General features: G+C 44.1%; 1 protein-coding gene across 4 annotated transcripts in view; it reads left to right on the top strand.

The window, feature by feature from the left end:
• GDPD4 (glycerophosphodiester phosphodiesterase domain containing 4) overlaps nt 1–14,349 on the top strand; it is a 38,673-nt gene that overhangs the window by 17,653 nt on the left and 6,671 nt on the right. For 3 of the 4 annotated variants that reach the window (XM_050980260.1, XM_009102701.4, XM_050980264.1), the window contains exons 5-12: nt 4,411–4,470; nt 6,218–6,316; nt 8,391–8,484; nt 10,056–10,201; nt 10,722–10,804; nt 11,628–11,778; nt 12,456–12,680; nt 13,501–13,658. In XM_050980260.1, coding sequence (XP_050836217.1) covers nt 4,411–4,470; nt 6,218–6,316; nt 8,391–8,484; nt 10,056–10,201; nt 10,722–10,804; nt 11,628–11,778; nt 12,456–12,680; nt 13,501–13,658 — 1,016 coding nt within the window. The remainder of the gene's footprint in view (nt 1–4,410; nt 4,471–6,217; nt 6,317–8,390; nt 8,485–10,055; nt 10,202–10,721; nt 10,805–11,627; nt 11,779–12,455; nt 12,681–13,500; nt 13,659–14,349) is intronic. The other variant, XM_050980255.1, reaches the window with a different exon arrangement.

Here is a 14,349-nt window from a genome sequence, read left to right as displayed (position 1 = left end):
CTAACAACAATAATTAATTACAAAGATTCGGTAACACCACTGTGGCTCATGGACTATTATTCAGCAAAGCCCCCTGGCTTTCCCAGGGGCCATGGAATGGTGTGGGTAGTCAGGTGGTTACAATACTACTTGGGGCAACTCAGAACTTTGCCAAAGATGCCCATGTGACATGGATACATCTGAGATGGTGCCTCAGATGCTGTGGATCTGGAGTCAGCCTCAGGATCAGACTAACCCACCACAGCCCATGCTAGAAACCACCTTTGCAGAATTTCCTGGGCTTAGAGTCTGAAGACCCCTGGGGCTGATGTGTCAGCTTGGTCAGGATCCAAATGTCAGCCAGTGTCCAAGAAGTGGATTTTCTTTGAGCATTTTCAGTTTTTTGTCACCATGAATATGATGTCTACAAGCTATCTGGGTAGGTGATGGGCAAAGTAAAGCCAGAAAGGAAGATGGAGGATCTGAGGTGAAATTGGTGTCCTACACGGTTTAGTTCAGTACTGGTCTTACTTTTTATTATGTAACTGCATCATCCTCTTCCTCTCAAGCCTCTTAGTTCTGTCTAATGAGCCTAACAACATTTGCCTTCTGCAGAAGGGTGAGCATGAATAAACCTGATAGAATGCAAGTACTCTGGATGGTACCAGACAACAGGAGAAACACTTCAGAGGTTCCTCTGCTTTGGGAAAAGCCCCTGCTGGGAAGGTCCCTTTCCTTTTGGCGTTTATGAAGCTGTGAGGCAACCCAACCAAAGCTGTTTGGTATTTCTGAGGACACTTGTCCTGCTTGATTGCATCATCATGCCACCATGTCCTTTGTAGCAAGACTGCTGCATGCATCCATGCTAGGAAGTGGGTGCTGGGGGCATGAGGCTGCTGCTTAAATGTTACTAGGTCTTGAGGGAAAAGGGAGCAAGGAAAGTTAACACTGCCACCACTTACAATCCTGCTATCTGAAAACCTGAAGGGTATTCTAGCAGCCATGGCTGGGCAACGCTCACCCTAGCAGGGCTCTTTCAGAGGAGGACTCTGTCAGGAATCCATCCCTCCACCAATATTTGCAGAGCTTTTCTTTCAATGAAGGTTTTGATGGACCACCCAGCAAAAGACTGGGAACCTCACAGGCTGGTAAGAGCAACTCAGCCCTTCCACATCAAAATAAGTCATTCAGTGTGGGAACTATACAATAGGTGGGTTTTATTACATTTCAGAGAGCTGATGGCCAAATAGGTTTCTGCCATGATGAATTACATCCCAAGTTCTGGTTGAACAGTGCTGGATGGAGAGTATCTTCACCTAGGTGATGTTTTCTGGTGGTGTTTTGCATGAACAGCCCATCACATCAGAACACTGAACACTCTGATGCCCTTGCTGGAGCACAAAGATTTGATATCAACCAGTGGCTGGTCTGGTTTTGCTTATGAACACCATACCCTCTTTCTTATTGATGGCACCCAGCTGGAACCTGCCAGCCTGCTTCCATGACCTTATTGTGACCCACTGAAGCATACAGACTTCTGCCCACCTGCCTCAAGTGGCTGAAGGAAATGCTGCACAAGAAAGCACTAACTGTCTGGACAAGGATGCTCTCCATCCACATGCATCGTTGTCATTTTTTCACACAATCAATTTCAATTAATTCAATTCAACCACTCAAGAAAATTTTCTCATCCCCATTAGGGCTAAAAGGTTAAACTGAGGGGTCTAATTACAGAACTGTTTATGCTCAGTGGAGAAGAAAAATCCTTTTTTGTTTAGTCTTTCAAACCCCAACAGATAACATTTGCCTCTCTGCAGTTCAACCATGTTTTTTCTAAGGGCTGTCAGGAGGTGGCTTGTCACTGTTCAAAGTAAAGAGGTTCAGATGTGTTGTGGCCTCTTCATTCATAGGTGGAGAGGACCTAAAATAGTACATTGACACTGAAATCCAAAATGTGACCTCAAAACTCCATCCCTAAGAGATTGGGGTACCAGACAAGTTCTGAGTTTTTGCCATAAAGTGAATGAATAGGAGGACCTGAATCCAGCTGCTGTGAACTTCTAAGTGAGCAGACACTCACAGGTGAGGCAAGTGTCTAAGTGCCTGCTTGCAAGTCCTTGTAGTGTAGGTTCAGAGCCTGCCCACACCTCACCAGAAGTATTGAGATGATTACAAGGTAGTTCCCATGCTGAAGTAGAGTGAAGTTAAGCATCTGCTCTCCACCTTTTGCAGAAAAACCTTGTGGTCAATGCAGCCACTCAGAAAGAGGGAGACAGAAATTAAGTTCTCATTGCAGTAAATCCATTTCTCTTGCCACTGGGAAGAATCCCTTAATCACCACTTTGCAGGTAGATGGTGGAGGGGAGGGGAGACTCTTCCACACCTCATTTTAAAGAGGAGAAGGATGCAAGAGTTGGAAGCTGTAAGATTCTGGGAGATTATGGGACTGGCAAGAGGGACCTTGACTCTAACCTTGGCAGAATTAGTCAGAAACATACTGATCACCCCCATGTCTCTGTACTTATATTAGACAATCCCAGAAAGTGTGTGGAAGCAATTTGGAATAGACAGACCAGTGAGAAAATACGAGGGAATATCATAAAACAGTATCAGTGGAGATTTAGGTTAAAAATTAGGAGAAGGTTTATCACCCAGAGGATTGTTGGGCACTGGAACAGGCTCCCCAGGCAAGTAGTCATGTCTGAGTGCCCAGAGATCAAGAAGTATTTGGACTATGCTCTCAGGAACATGAGTACCTAATTCATGTTAGTACCTGACTCATGTTAGTTCATGAGTTGATTCAAGAATCGTGGTGTGATCCTTGGTGTGGTTTTGTGCAGGGCCAGAAGATGGACTTTGATGATCCTTGTGGGTCCCTTCTGGCTCAGAAAGTTCTAAAATGTTTGGCATTACTGTATGCAAGGACCAGGTCTTCGTGTAACATCACTTGCAGCAAAGGAGCAGAGTAGCTTTTTGCTCTCATTTTCTCACCCTGAAACAGCTTGTTTCAATGGGGCTGATTGAAGATCTTTAGCAGTATTTCAGTTCTATCTCAACTGCTCCCAGGTTACTCCTCGTGTACTGGGTGCATTTATTGCATTACAACACGTCAAGAAGCCAACACGTCAAGAAGCACTTGTGTTCACCGCTGAGTTTATCATAGAATCATAAAAGGATTTGTGTTGGAAGGGACCTTCAAGGTTATCTAATCCCCACCCCGTCATGGACAGGAACATCTACCACTAGACCATGTTGCTCAAAGCCCCATCCAACCTGGCTTGTATCTTGCTTCAAATCAGCATGATCCTGGAAAGAGAGTTTGTAGAGGGATAGGGATCAACTTGCAGTTGAGTTTCAGGAGAGAAGACCCTCTTCCCCCAAATCTGTATATCTTGTTTTCATACAACCCCACTATCCTACAGTCTGGAGGGACTTGAATGAATCATAAATGATCCTCCTCAGTGGAGCACTGATGTCTACCAACAGATGTTTTTCTCTAAGCCCTGATACCTGGTGACACTTGTCCCAAAATGATCCTTTACAGTGGTCGGGAAGTTTCCCCAGGCGTTTAGGCTCCTGGGCATAGACCTGTGCATTTCCACAGCAGCAAAGTGAAAATTTGAAAGTGTTTCTTGGGGTGAAGTTAATCTCCAGACTCACTGGTTACTTAGGTATGGAGCTAGGTGAAGAAGCTCTGCATGAGAACAGTGGGCTGACTTGCTTCATTCTTGGCTTGTTGGTGTTCAAGGAATCTTGGGTTGTCCTCTGTCCTGGCTGGGGTTTGCAGCATGCTTCACAAGAACCCTCCCCAGGGGCTCCAACTTGCCATCAGGTGGAAGGGACATGCCAGCCACCAAAAACTGGAGTCAACTGATCCCCAAGATACTTTCCCCTGAGACAGGTCTGAGAGGTGCCTGTCTCTTACATTCCCTGTGGTAAATGTGGAAAAATTGCCTTTTTTGCTGTCTGCTCTGTACTTTTGTGCTGATCTGGGGCATTTTTTATTCCCTGACTTCTCTCCCGTGGTTGATATGCCTCTAATCTCAATAAATGCATAGAAAATAGTGAAGGTTAGTGCTGTATTGGTTTATACAATAATAACTGACCCTGGCCATCTTCCTCTTTTAGAGTGTCTCCTCACAAAAAATCATTGTAAACAAGTGCCCCAAAGTGCCCAATTATCTGTTACCCAGGAAAATGTCTTTGATCCTGAAGGGCAGTCTTGAGATGTCCTTGCTTAGCCATTTCAGAAGCATTTTTACTGTAGCACTAGACTTTTCTCTCCATACACCAGTCCTGCAAACATTGACATTGTGCAGGAAGACCTAGTGTAAAGTAACTTCCTAATGCCAAAATAATTGCAGAAGTGCCTCACGGGCACAGGTCACCACCTTGCACCAGGATGCATACAATCTCTTCTTGATTTCCCAGGTCCTCGCGATGTGTTTGCTTGCAGAAGGTCAGCAGTTGTACCTGCACTGGAGTCACAAGGTGGGGAGAGTCAGGGCTTTCTGGTAACTCTAATCTATGCTTTTAATTGATTCTGTGGTGTTTCTTTGCACAGAAAACCTCTTGGACTCTGGGAGAGAAGGAAGAGAGGGAAGAGGTTTATCTTATGAAATTGAGATACCCATGAAAATTATATCTCCACCTGAGCTGATTGCTCAAACTCCTTTTGCACTCAGTGGAGGGAAATGAATCTCTGAGGATGCAATTCATCCAGCTGGTCATAGGCCTCTAAATTAAGATGAGATGAATCACACTCAAACAACCTTTTTTCCCCCACTGACTCTAAAAGGTGTCTGCAGTGACTCATTCAGGTGAGGATGTCTATATTCGACTCATCTACATATGGTAACATGAAGTCAAAAGCAAAGTTTTCATGAGAAGCTCTGCATGATTTTCTGGATCAGACTCCAGCAAAGTGAACAAAGTGTCTGCTCTCTCCACAGGAGAGAAAGACGGATTTTCCAAGGCATCCTGCTGCTTTATGCCTTTTGGTTTTTGGGTAATTCCCTGGGAATGTTCAAGACCAGGCTGGATAGGGCCCTGAGAAATCTGATCTAGTGTCTATGGCAGGGGGGCTGGAACTAGATGAGCTTTAAAGTCTCTTTCAACTCAAACTGTTCTATAGTTCTTAATTCTATTCTAGTGTTTGGGAAATGCCTTTTGAAGTTTTGAAGACACAGAAACAAATTATCAGGGACTTATTGCTGTAACATTGTGGGTTAGAATAATCTTCTTTAAGTAATTTTTGAGCCTATGTGAGGCATTTAAAAATGCTTCTCTGTCCGTGCAGTTTAGGGTAGGATGCAAAGCGATTGCAAAGGCTGCAGGAGGGAATAGCTGAACCTGCTTGATCCTGTGCTTCTTCATTTAAGTAATGGAAACTGCATGACCTTTACTATTGATAAATGGGTTCCAGAAGAATGAGAAAGTTGTAGAACAATTTGTAAAAAACCAACCAAACAAAAAATTAAAAAAAAAGAATAATAATAAAAAAGAGGCATTCTTGGGTGCAAGGGATTAGGGATAGATTACTAAAGTATTGATCCATAGAAGATGCCCTGAAGAATGGTTAGGGCCTTGGTGCAATTACCTTCAGTTGTCAGGAGTAAGATGATATACCAAGAAAGGTCTGCCATTACCACAGTGCTGGTACCAAACCAAATAAGAAGCTGAAGAATTGACTGAGACACTGCCTCACCTTTTTGGTTAAAAAGTGAACCCTCATCTCCTAATTATGGGAGGGTTTGTTATTGTTATTGTTATTGCTGAAACCTGTTACAAGGCAGCTCATAGAATAAGGAAGTTGTTACTCCTTTTGGGTGGATTTTGTCACTTCTGAGTTTAGAAGTGATGAATTCCATCTGCGGGTTCAGGATTTAATGTAAGCTGATCACCTAGGCTCCATCTATATCAATAGAGAGAGGCACATTCCATCATAATGCAAGCAGAAATGGATCACCTCTGAAATTCCTCTTTCTCCACTGGTTACAGAGAGAATCCTGAGAGCTGAGTTAGTTGAGTACCCAACTCCCAGAATCAGTCCTGCCATACTGATAGCATTGTGGATTTGGTTTTAGACCTGTTGGATCTCTGCCTCTGAACTGGCACAGTCAATCTCATGCATCCAAAACAATTTTTCCAGCTGCTTAAATTAGCTGTGACTAAGATGGATGGCACACCCTATGCAGAAATGCTGAAGCTGATTTATGTCTTCTTTGTGTCCCCTCAGATTGGTACTTTTCTCGTCCTGGGCTTCTCTATTGCATGCCTCTTTGCATTATCTATACTCTGGAGAGACCACCGGAAAACTGTCCGTCTGTCATTCCAGGTAAGGGGGGTTAGGAGGTCTGTTTGAAAGAGCAGCTTGTTTATAGGAGTATTTTGTGACAATTGGCAGAAGATATTCCATATGGTGGATGGTTTTCACATGGTTTTTGTTAGCAAGGTCCGTTCTGAGAAAACTTTTGTTATGACTTAACATTTCCTGTTGGGGGAAAGGAAGCCGAGGTCCGAGGCTGGGTTTCAAGCTATGTGATTTAACACGTCTCAGTTTGGAAAGATATAGACAGTTACAGCCCTTTTTTCTTTTCCCTCCCCAAAAATATAGGTGTGCTGTTAAATTCCAGCTGCCCAGGGCAGGTAAATCAGACCCCTTAGACTGGTGGGTTTGTTGCAGCATGAACTTTTTCCCTCATCCCTCATCCCAATCTGCTGGTCCAGCACAGTTTCAGTCTTTTGTGACTCAGAAGAGCTTAATCTCCTGAGGGCACGAGCACACTGGGGTTTTGGGGAGCAGGTGGAGAACACTGGTGTCAGGTGGGACAAAATGCTGGATGCAGGAAGTTAGAGTTCATAGGTGCTGGCCTCCTCAACTCTCACCAGATCTGAAGGTGGAAGCAAGAGCTGTCCAGTGCTGTATGGACACTTGTATTGGGAAGGGGGAATCATGTGGCCTTTGACTACCCAGCTGCTTTGCAGGATCCAAACCACACTACCATTCTATGATTTTATGCTGTTTGGGTCTGCTACCTCTCCTCTATGTGTCTTAGTGCTTGTGTGAAGTCCAGGAGAGCAATGCAAGTGGACTGGCAGAGGAATTGAAGTTGTGGTCTTCGTAGGGAGTGGTTAATTGCACATTCCTGCTCTACAGCTCCCTAACCACTGGGATGTGCACTGGCAAAGGTAATGAGAAACCATCAGCTTCTCCTCCCCCTGACAGACACCAGGGGATGTGGATGAGGAGAAGGAGACACAAAAGCCTTTGGGTTCCCCAAAGATGCTGTTTATTTCAGGAGTCCATGCCCTTTGGGATGGTCTCCCATTGCTGTTCCCAAAGGACATGAACCTCTTGTAGATACTATGTCATGTTCATTAGCCCAGCAAATCTATCTCAGGTACTCTGGACATCTCAGATGGCACCTCTGCTTGCACAATTGATCCTGCTTCTGGTTAGGAGATGCTGGTATTGGGTGTCTGGGGCAGACAGTGTCACATGCAGTAACACATCCCAGTGGCTGCTGCTTTCTTCCACCTTTCCAGCTTAGAGAATCGAGCATCAGACTAAGAAATAGGAAAGGTTTGCGTCTGGAGAGTTGGGGTTTTGCCTAGCACATACCTTAATAACTGTCAGTTCTAGCTGGAATATTTGCCCCAGGGTGCTGATGAGCATGAGAAAACAATGGACTGGTTTCTAGTTAAAATTTGCCTAGTTTTAAGAAAAATGTGTTAGACCAACAACCGTTCAGATTCTGTATTTCTGCTTGGTTTCCAACTCTTTTCACGCATTCATGCTAAGCATAGAAGTGATTCTTGTTTTATGATCTTCTTGTTTAATCTTCAGGATTAAAGAAATCACATCTATTAACTATATCTGTCCAGCAATATTATCTAATATATCTGCTTCTATTATACCACAGTAGTTAGTTTCTTACCACAGCTAGTAAATACCACATTTTATCACTTGGGTTTCTTGACATCAGTTTAATGATTTAACTGCAGCATGGTGTGGTGTGGACATAGCTATTGCCTGGATGGGTTTGGAGTGGAGTTGTTTATATTGGGTTAAACTGGAAGATGCTCACAGATTATGGATATCAGTAGTGGCAATCATGTTCTCATGGAGAAGGGTAGTTGTGTCCCCTTCAGCTGATTTAGGAGAAAGTAAAGAAGTGAGGAGCACTCCTTAGGCTGGGACACACTCCTCCCTGGCCTGGGCAGGGGCACATGTCTCTCTGATTCCTGAGGTGTTTGGTGGATCCAACACAGGTGAGGGAGAGTGATTAACTGTGGGTATCTGCATCAGGAGCCCATCCAGGTGTAAGGACTGTAGCTCTGATGGGGATTGTTTCCATCTGTCTCCACAGTTCATCCTTTGACTAAAATCCTTTTTTTCTCCTTGCCAGGTCACAGCTCCTTACCTCCACATAGGGGCAATTGCCATCATGGTGCTTCTTGCCTGGCCTGTGGCTGTTCATGCCATCAGAGCAGATAAGAAAGGTATGGCAGCTCTGGTTCCTGCTTCCACTATGATAGAAGATATATACAAGCATGGGAAAAGAGGCATGCAGGAGCCCTTTCCTCCCACACCTGCACTCCAGCTAGAGGAGACTTTCAAATTCTGCATCTCTCAGGGAAATTAGTAGGGCTGGGGCTTGGGCTGTGCACTGCCCTGTTGCTGTCCCAGTGTGTTACTGGTTTGCATGTTACCTTGCAGTGTTTTGCCCTCTACTGAGGCAGTGATCTGTGTGGAGACAGAGGAGACTAGCAGAAGCACCCGTGTTCTGAGTCAGGAGTGAAAATTTGTTTGGCCCTCTGCAGGAGAAAGCAGCCAGTGGCAGCCCCCTTGGCTGATTTTTGCTTGCTGTGTACAGAAGGGATCTCCTTCTGTAGATCTCCTTCAGTCAGACAAGCCACTTCAGACTAGCATATCCCAGGCCAGCTGAGATAGGGAAAAGATCTTTTTGATCAGTTCCTAGTGTTATCTCATGGGACGTTCCTGCCCACCTCTAGGAAGAATGACCAAATGTTGTAAGGATAAAGCCAGATGCCAGGAAAAACTGCAGAAAAACCTGACTGGGAGTGTCTGTTTTTCTCTTAGTGTTTCTCCATATAGCCAAAACTATCTGCCTGACACTCATCTTCAGATATTGGTTTGCTATAACAATCACAGACAGAATGGACTGGTGAAAACTTTTTTTTTTTTCCCCATCCAAGGCTTTTCCTGTTGAACTGCAGCTGGGGAGGTTGGGGGAGAATACACAGGAACTCTAGACATTATATACCACCATGCCTGAGCTGCTCCTAGCTTAGCATCTCAGTGTATGCCCAAATTCCTTCAGAGCCACTGGCACAGAGGATGGTGGTACCCAGTCAAGAGAGAGGTGTGGGTGCATATGTGCTCATTTCTCAGAAGAACTGCTTTAGTCCCTGAGGAGAAGGACTCCTGGGGCTCTTGGGCAATGTGTCAGCAGACTCGGGAGAAGACTGTAGATAATGAGTTGGCAAGTTTCTGAGGTGCAATATCCATACTCTCAGGGGCTGTAGGATTATCTAGGTCACACACAGAAGGTCACTACCAACCATCTGAATGAACCAGGGAAGTATTCAAAGTAGGGAGAGGCAACGTAGTTGAAAGAGAGGTAGCTACTCTTCTTCATTGGGAATGAAACTTGAAAATGGTGTTTGTTCTCAACTGAGTAAGAAAAAAATTAGCATCCTTCTGCTGAGGATTGTTTTTCTACATATGGAGGAGATTTCATTGCATCATGTTTAAAGAAAAAAAAGAAATAAAGCCATATCTTGCTGTCAGGCATAGTGAGATGTAATTAAAGCTTAAAACCTGCAGTCCTGACTTAGACAGCCTGCATCCTTGCTTTGACTAATTTGTTTTCCTGGGTTGCATTGTTTGGAGAGAAAGTGAAAATTAAGGGAAGAAAGAAAGGAAAAAGGGATAGGACAAAGCCCAAAAGCTACTTAGATGGAGGATTGGATTAAAAGTTAAACGGCAAGGCAGACTCGTACCTTATGATGTGGATTAACTCTAGCCTTCCTCCTTCAAATTCTTTCAGTTACTCAGATGATAATTGTTGGTCCATACCTGGCTATCCTTCTCTTTCTTTTCTTGATACCTCTGGGGATGTACTCTCCTTGCATCAGAGAGATGGGAACACTTGGACCAAAGCCAGCCCTCATTGGACACCGTGGAGCACCAATGGTAGGTCTAAAGAAGTTATGTCATTTCTTCATCCTGTCTCTTGCTACTTTCTCCATCATCTTTTGTTCTTCTTTTTTTTTTTTTCCCCCATGAAATCTGTGGAGGGTGGGAAACGTTATTTCTGGTCATTGGAGTGTGGGAAACATTTCTGATCATTGGGTCTGCATGCCAAAGGCATCACTGCATGGGTTGGCTTACAAGCAAAACAATGTTCCTGAGGGACAAGACCAGGTTGGAGGGGGCTCTGAGCAACTTGGACTAGGGGAAGGTGTCTCTGCTCTTACAGGGGAATTGGAATAGGGTGATCTTCAAGGCCCCTTCCAACGTAAATCATTCTATGATTCTGTTATTCTTCTACACGACAGGTTTGGCTAATTGGAAGAAAACAAACAGTAGACCTTAGCAATACAATGATGCTCCCTTAATAAAAACCAGAGATGTTACAAAGAGGCAGAAAGTATTTGCAGAGTCCTCCAGAGCGTGTTTGAAAATTATCTGCTCGTGTGCCTTTTTTTTCCAGCTGGCACCAGAAAACACTGAGATGTCATTTCTGAAGACGATTGAGCATGGTGGGGATGGGCTTGAGACAGATGTCGCCATAAGGTGAGGGCAAAACATCGCATCCCACAGAATATACACTGGTTCTTGTGAGAGCTGGAAACGTGCAGCTCCAGGCAGCTGGGTTTTACTGATGGCTGGGACAGGCTCCCTCAGCTGTCATGTGATGGCAGGGGCTGTAGGGCATGGTTGTTCTCAGGCAAGTCAATAAGCTGCAGCTTATTGATTTAACAATCGTTTTTGTACAGTGTGTTTTAAATGCCTGGAAGAGTATAAAAACAAGCCCCTAATCTAGCCTGACTTCCAGGTCACAGTGAGGGTTATATCAGGTCTACAAACCAACAGATCTTTAATTGCCTTGGGTGAACCCATCACCATGAAATGCTAACATTCTGTGCAGGATGAGCTGTTCACAGGCACTGAATGAGAAAAACACTAACATTTGGACGTTCTACTAAACTAGACCTTTCTATAAAAGAAAATTTTGTGTTTCCGTCACTATCCATTCAGAATTCAGTCCTCTGAAAACCACAGAAACACTTTGATATCAGCAAAAGTGATTTCAATCATAAGTTACAAACCATTTTTGAGGGAGTAGGCAGGCAAAAAGGTCATCTCCTTCACGTTGCCCCTAGGGAAACTGAGACACAGAAAAGCATGACTTCTGTGAGATCTCCTAGAAGTATTTAAGCTGGAAATAACCTGGTGTCGTGAGCCTCAGCATTCCTCCATATCGCACATTCTGCAAAGAAGTGCTGTGCTCTGCTGCATTCACAGTGGCCCACATGTTCTTCTGACCTGGCTTGAGTCTGCTCGTGCTGTGAATGAACCTGCTCCCCAGGTGACCTGAACTCTTGCTCTCTGGCAGCTATGATGGGGTTCCTTTCCTCATGCATGACGACACCTTGAGAAGGACAACTAACATCGCAGAGGTGTACCCTAATGACGCTGGTAAAGCTGCTTCCTTCTTCTCCTGGAATGCCCTGCAGAAGTTGAACGCTGGAAAGTGGTTCCTTAAGGTAAGCATCACAAAGGGCATAAAGCATTCAAGGTCAGTTGGATTGGACCCTAGGCAACCTGATCTAGTTGGACACATCCTTGTTTATTCCAGGGGGCTTGGACTAGATGAGCTTTAAGGGTGTCATCTGATGCAAACTCTTCTGTGATTTCATGACTATCGCCAACTGGATGTGAAAGAGACACCAGCTGTCTATTATTTAACAGCATCAGTGTTAGAAAAGGAACTGCTAGTTGAATCAAAACTCAAATAAGTCAGTGTAAATCCGTCAATTTGGGTCTCTTTGCTTTGTCCAGTTTACCTTCAGGCTAAGGAGACCTGTAACAATTGGCTGGTGGGTGTTCTTGTGTCACCTTATCAAGGCAGCAGCAGAGTTCATGGGCTAGGGGAAGAAGAAAAGAGCTACTTGTGCAATGTGCTGTTTATTCAGAGCTAACAAGGTGGGACAGAGAAGCACAGCAGAGCTAGCTTTGCACTAGGCAATTTAGGTCCCAGAAGCAATATCCTCACTGCCTGGGTTAGCTTCCTCCATTTCTTATGTAGAAGAAATAAGTAAAATAAAATATCCCCACCTGTTGAAGACTGACATAAAACATTTTCCCTCTTAGAGATACAGCTGACTCCCAGAGCAAACTACCTGATTGATTTCCTTTTTTTTTTTAATCTGTTTATTTCTAGAACAAACCATTTGTAGGGATGGGCTCCCTGTCAAAGGCAGATCGAAAGCAGGCAATGAATCAGTCCATTTACACGCTGAGTAGTTTTTTGCGCCTCGCAGACAGTCACAATAAACTCGTGATATTTGATCTCTACCGCCCTCCAGAGAAGCATCCTTACAGGAACTTGTGGCTCCGCAAAGTTCTGGACGTCATCCTCAAAGAGGCAAAGATTAAACGCCATCTGGTAGGGTGGCCTCACTCCACATCCCTTTTTCTTGCTCTCCTCATTGGGACTTTGGGGTGTACTCTGCATGATTTCACCTGCATAAAACTGGCCCGTTGCATTTCACTTGATTAAAATGCCGTCATTTGGATGCATTATATTCCTAATATTAGTTCCTCAGAAGGTTCACAATAGTGTAATCCTTCAGCAGCACAGGAAAAAAGGCAGTGTATATACCAGCTGATGCCTTTGCTTCTAAACAGCACTTCTTCATAAATATAGTAATTGTCAATCTATTCCCTGCTACCCATGCTTGTTTTATATATTGCATAAAAATTCCTGACTTAAATTAAAATAAATTGTGAGTCTTTATTGCCTTCCTCCCCCTGGCAATGGATGAATGCTAAACTCGTGGGATTCAGGTTATGTACCCATTGATGTCTGGGGAGTTATGCTGATCTGTATCTGCTGAAGATCTTTTCTTCCATGCTGGAAGAATGGTAAACCAGAATATTTTTGGTTGCCTTTTCCATAAACCAAAGCTATATTTTCATTCTTTTTCAACACTGCCTCTTTTGTTGGGCTGTGTGAAACATACTCACTGATTTCCAGTGGCTAAGCAAGGAACAGTGGATACTTATTTCTTGATAAAAGAGACTTGCAAGTTCTAACCCTGCATCTGAATATTATTTCATTATTGGGAGAAACATTGGAGAAAATCTGACAGGCTGGGTTAAGTCCCTCAAGATGTGATCTTTACTGGGCTTGTGTGAACAGCAGGGCATATCAGGGGCACAAATTCTTCTGCTGAGAATTCACTGGTTCCTCTTGCTGCCTGCAGGTCCTGTGGCTGCACAACAGCGTGAGGTCCTTTGTTCAATCTGTTGCTCCAGGGTTTCAGCACACGATGGGCAGAAAGGCACCAATAGAAGACCTATTAAAGCACAATATTGTCAAACTCAATCTGGTCTACACTGACATGTCCAGTGAAGATATCCGGTAGGTTTCAGCCCCAAGTACAATCTTTAGGGTGCATCTGGTCTGTGTTTGTCTCATGCATGGGGCAATGTCTCCCTCCAGTGACCAGTTCCAGAGACTGTAATGTTTTGGGAATAGGTCCTTCAGATCAAGTAGCCATCCCTGATGTATTTTAGGGGTGACGGTCTGCAGTTCACTCCTACTGTTTATTAAGAGGTGGCACATGTAATTAAATCCAGCTGTCCTCAATTCCATACTGACCAGGAGAACAACACAGCTGCATCCTGATTTCTTGTCTTTTTATTTGTGCCATTCCCAGTCCCACCAACAACAAATAAAGGAGAATGAACAACTATTTACCCTCCCATGGCTCTTCCACAAACACCAGTGGGAGGGCATAATGCTGTGGTGAGAGACCATCACCCTCTGGTAGCCGGTGTTTTGGAGACATCATTTCTTGTCTGTTACTACCAGTACTCTGTTGCATGTGACACACTGAAAATGCCATTGCTATGATGAAAGGCTCCACATTCATTGTAGGAGTTCTCAAAATGCTACTCTCACATGGCAAAATAACCCAAAAAAACTACAACCCTCCCCACAGCTTTACCTGTCCAGCTGTCCTTTTGTAAAGAGAATTTTTTGCTTTTTCCAATGCCCAAAACCATTGAAGTCTAGTTGAAATGAAAAAGAAATGAAAAACTTTAATCCT

The sequence above is a fragment of the Serinus canaria genome, chromosome 1 (assembly GCF_022539315.1).
Source record: "Serinus canaria isolate serCan28SL12 chromosome 1, serCan2020, whole genome shotgun sequence".
Lineage (NCBI taxonomy): Eukaryota > Metazoa > Chordata > Aves > Passeriformes > Fringillidae > Serinus > Serinus canaria.
The sequence above is the reverse complement of the archived record's forward strand: the minus strand, read 5'-3'. Positions and strand labels throughout refer to the sequence as shown.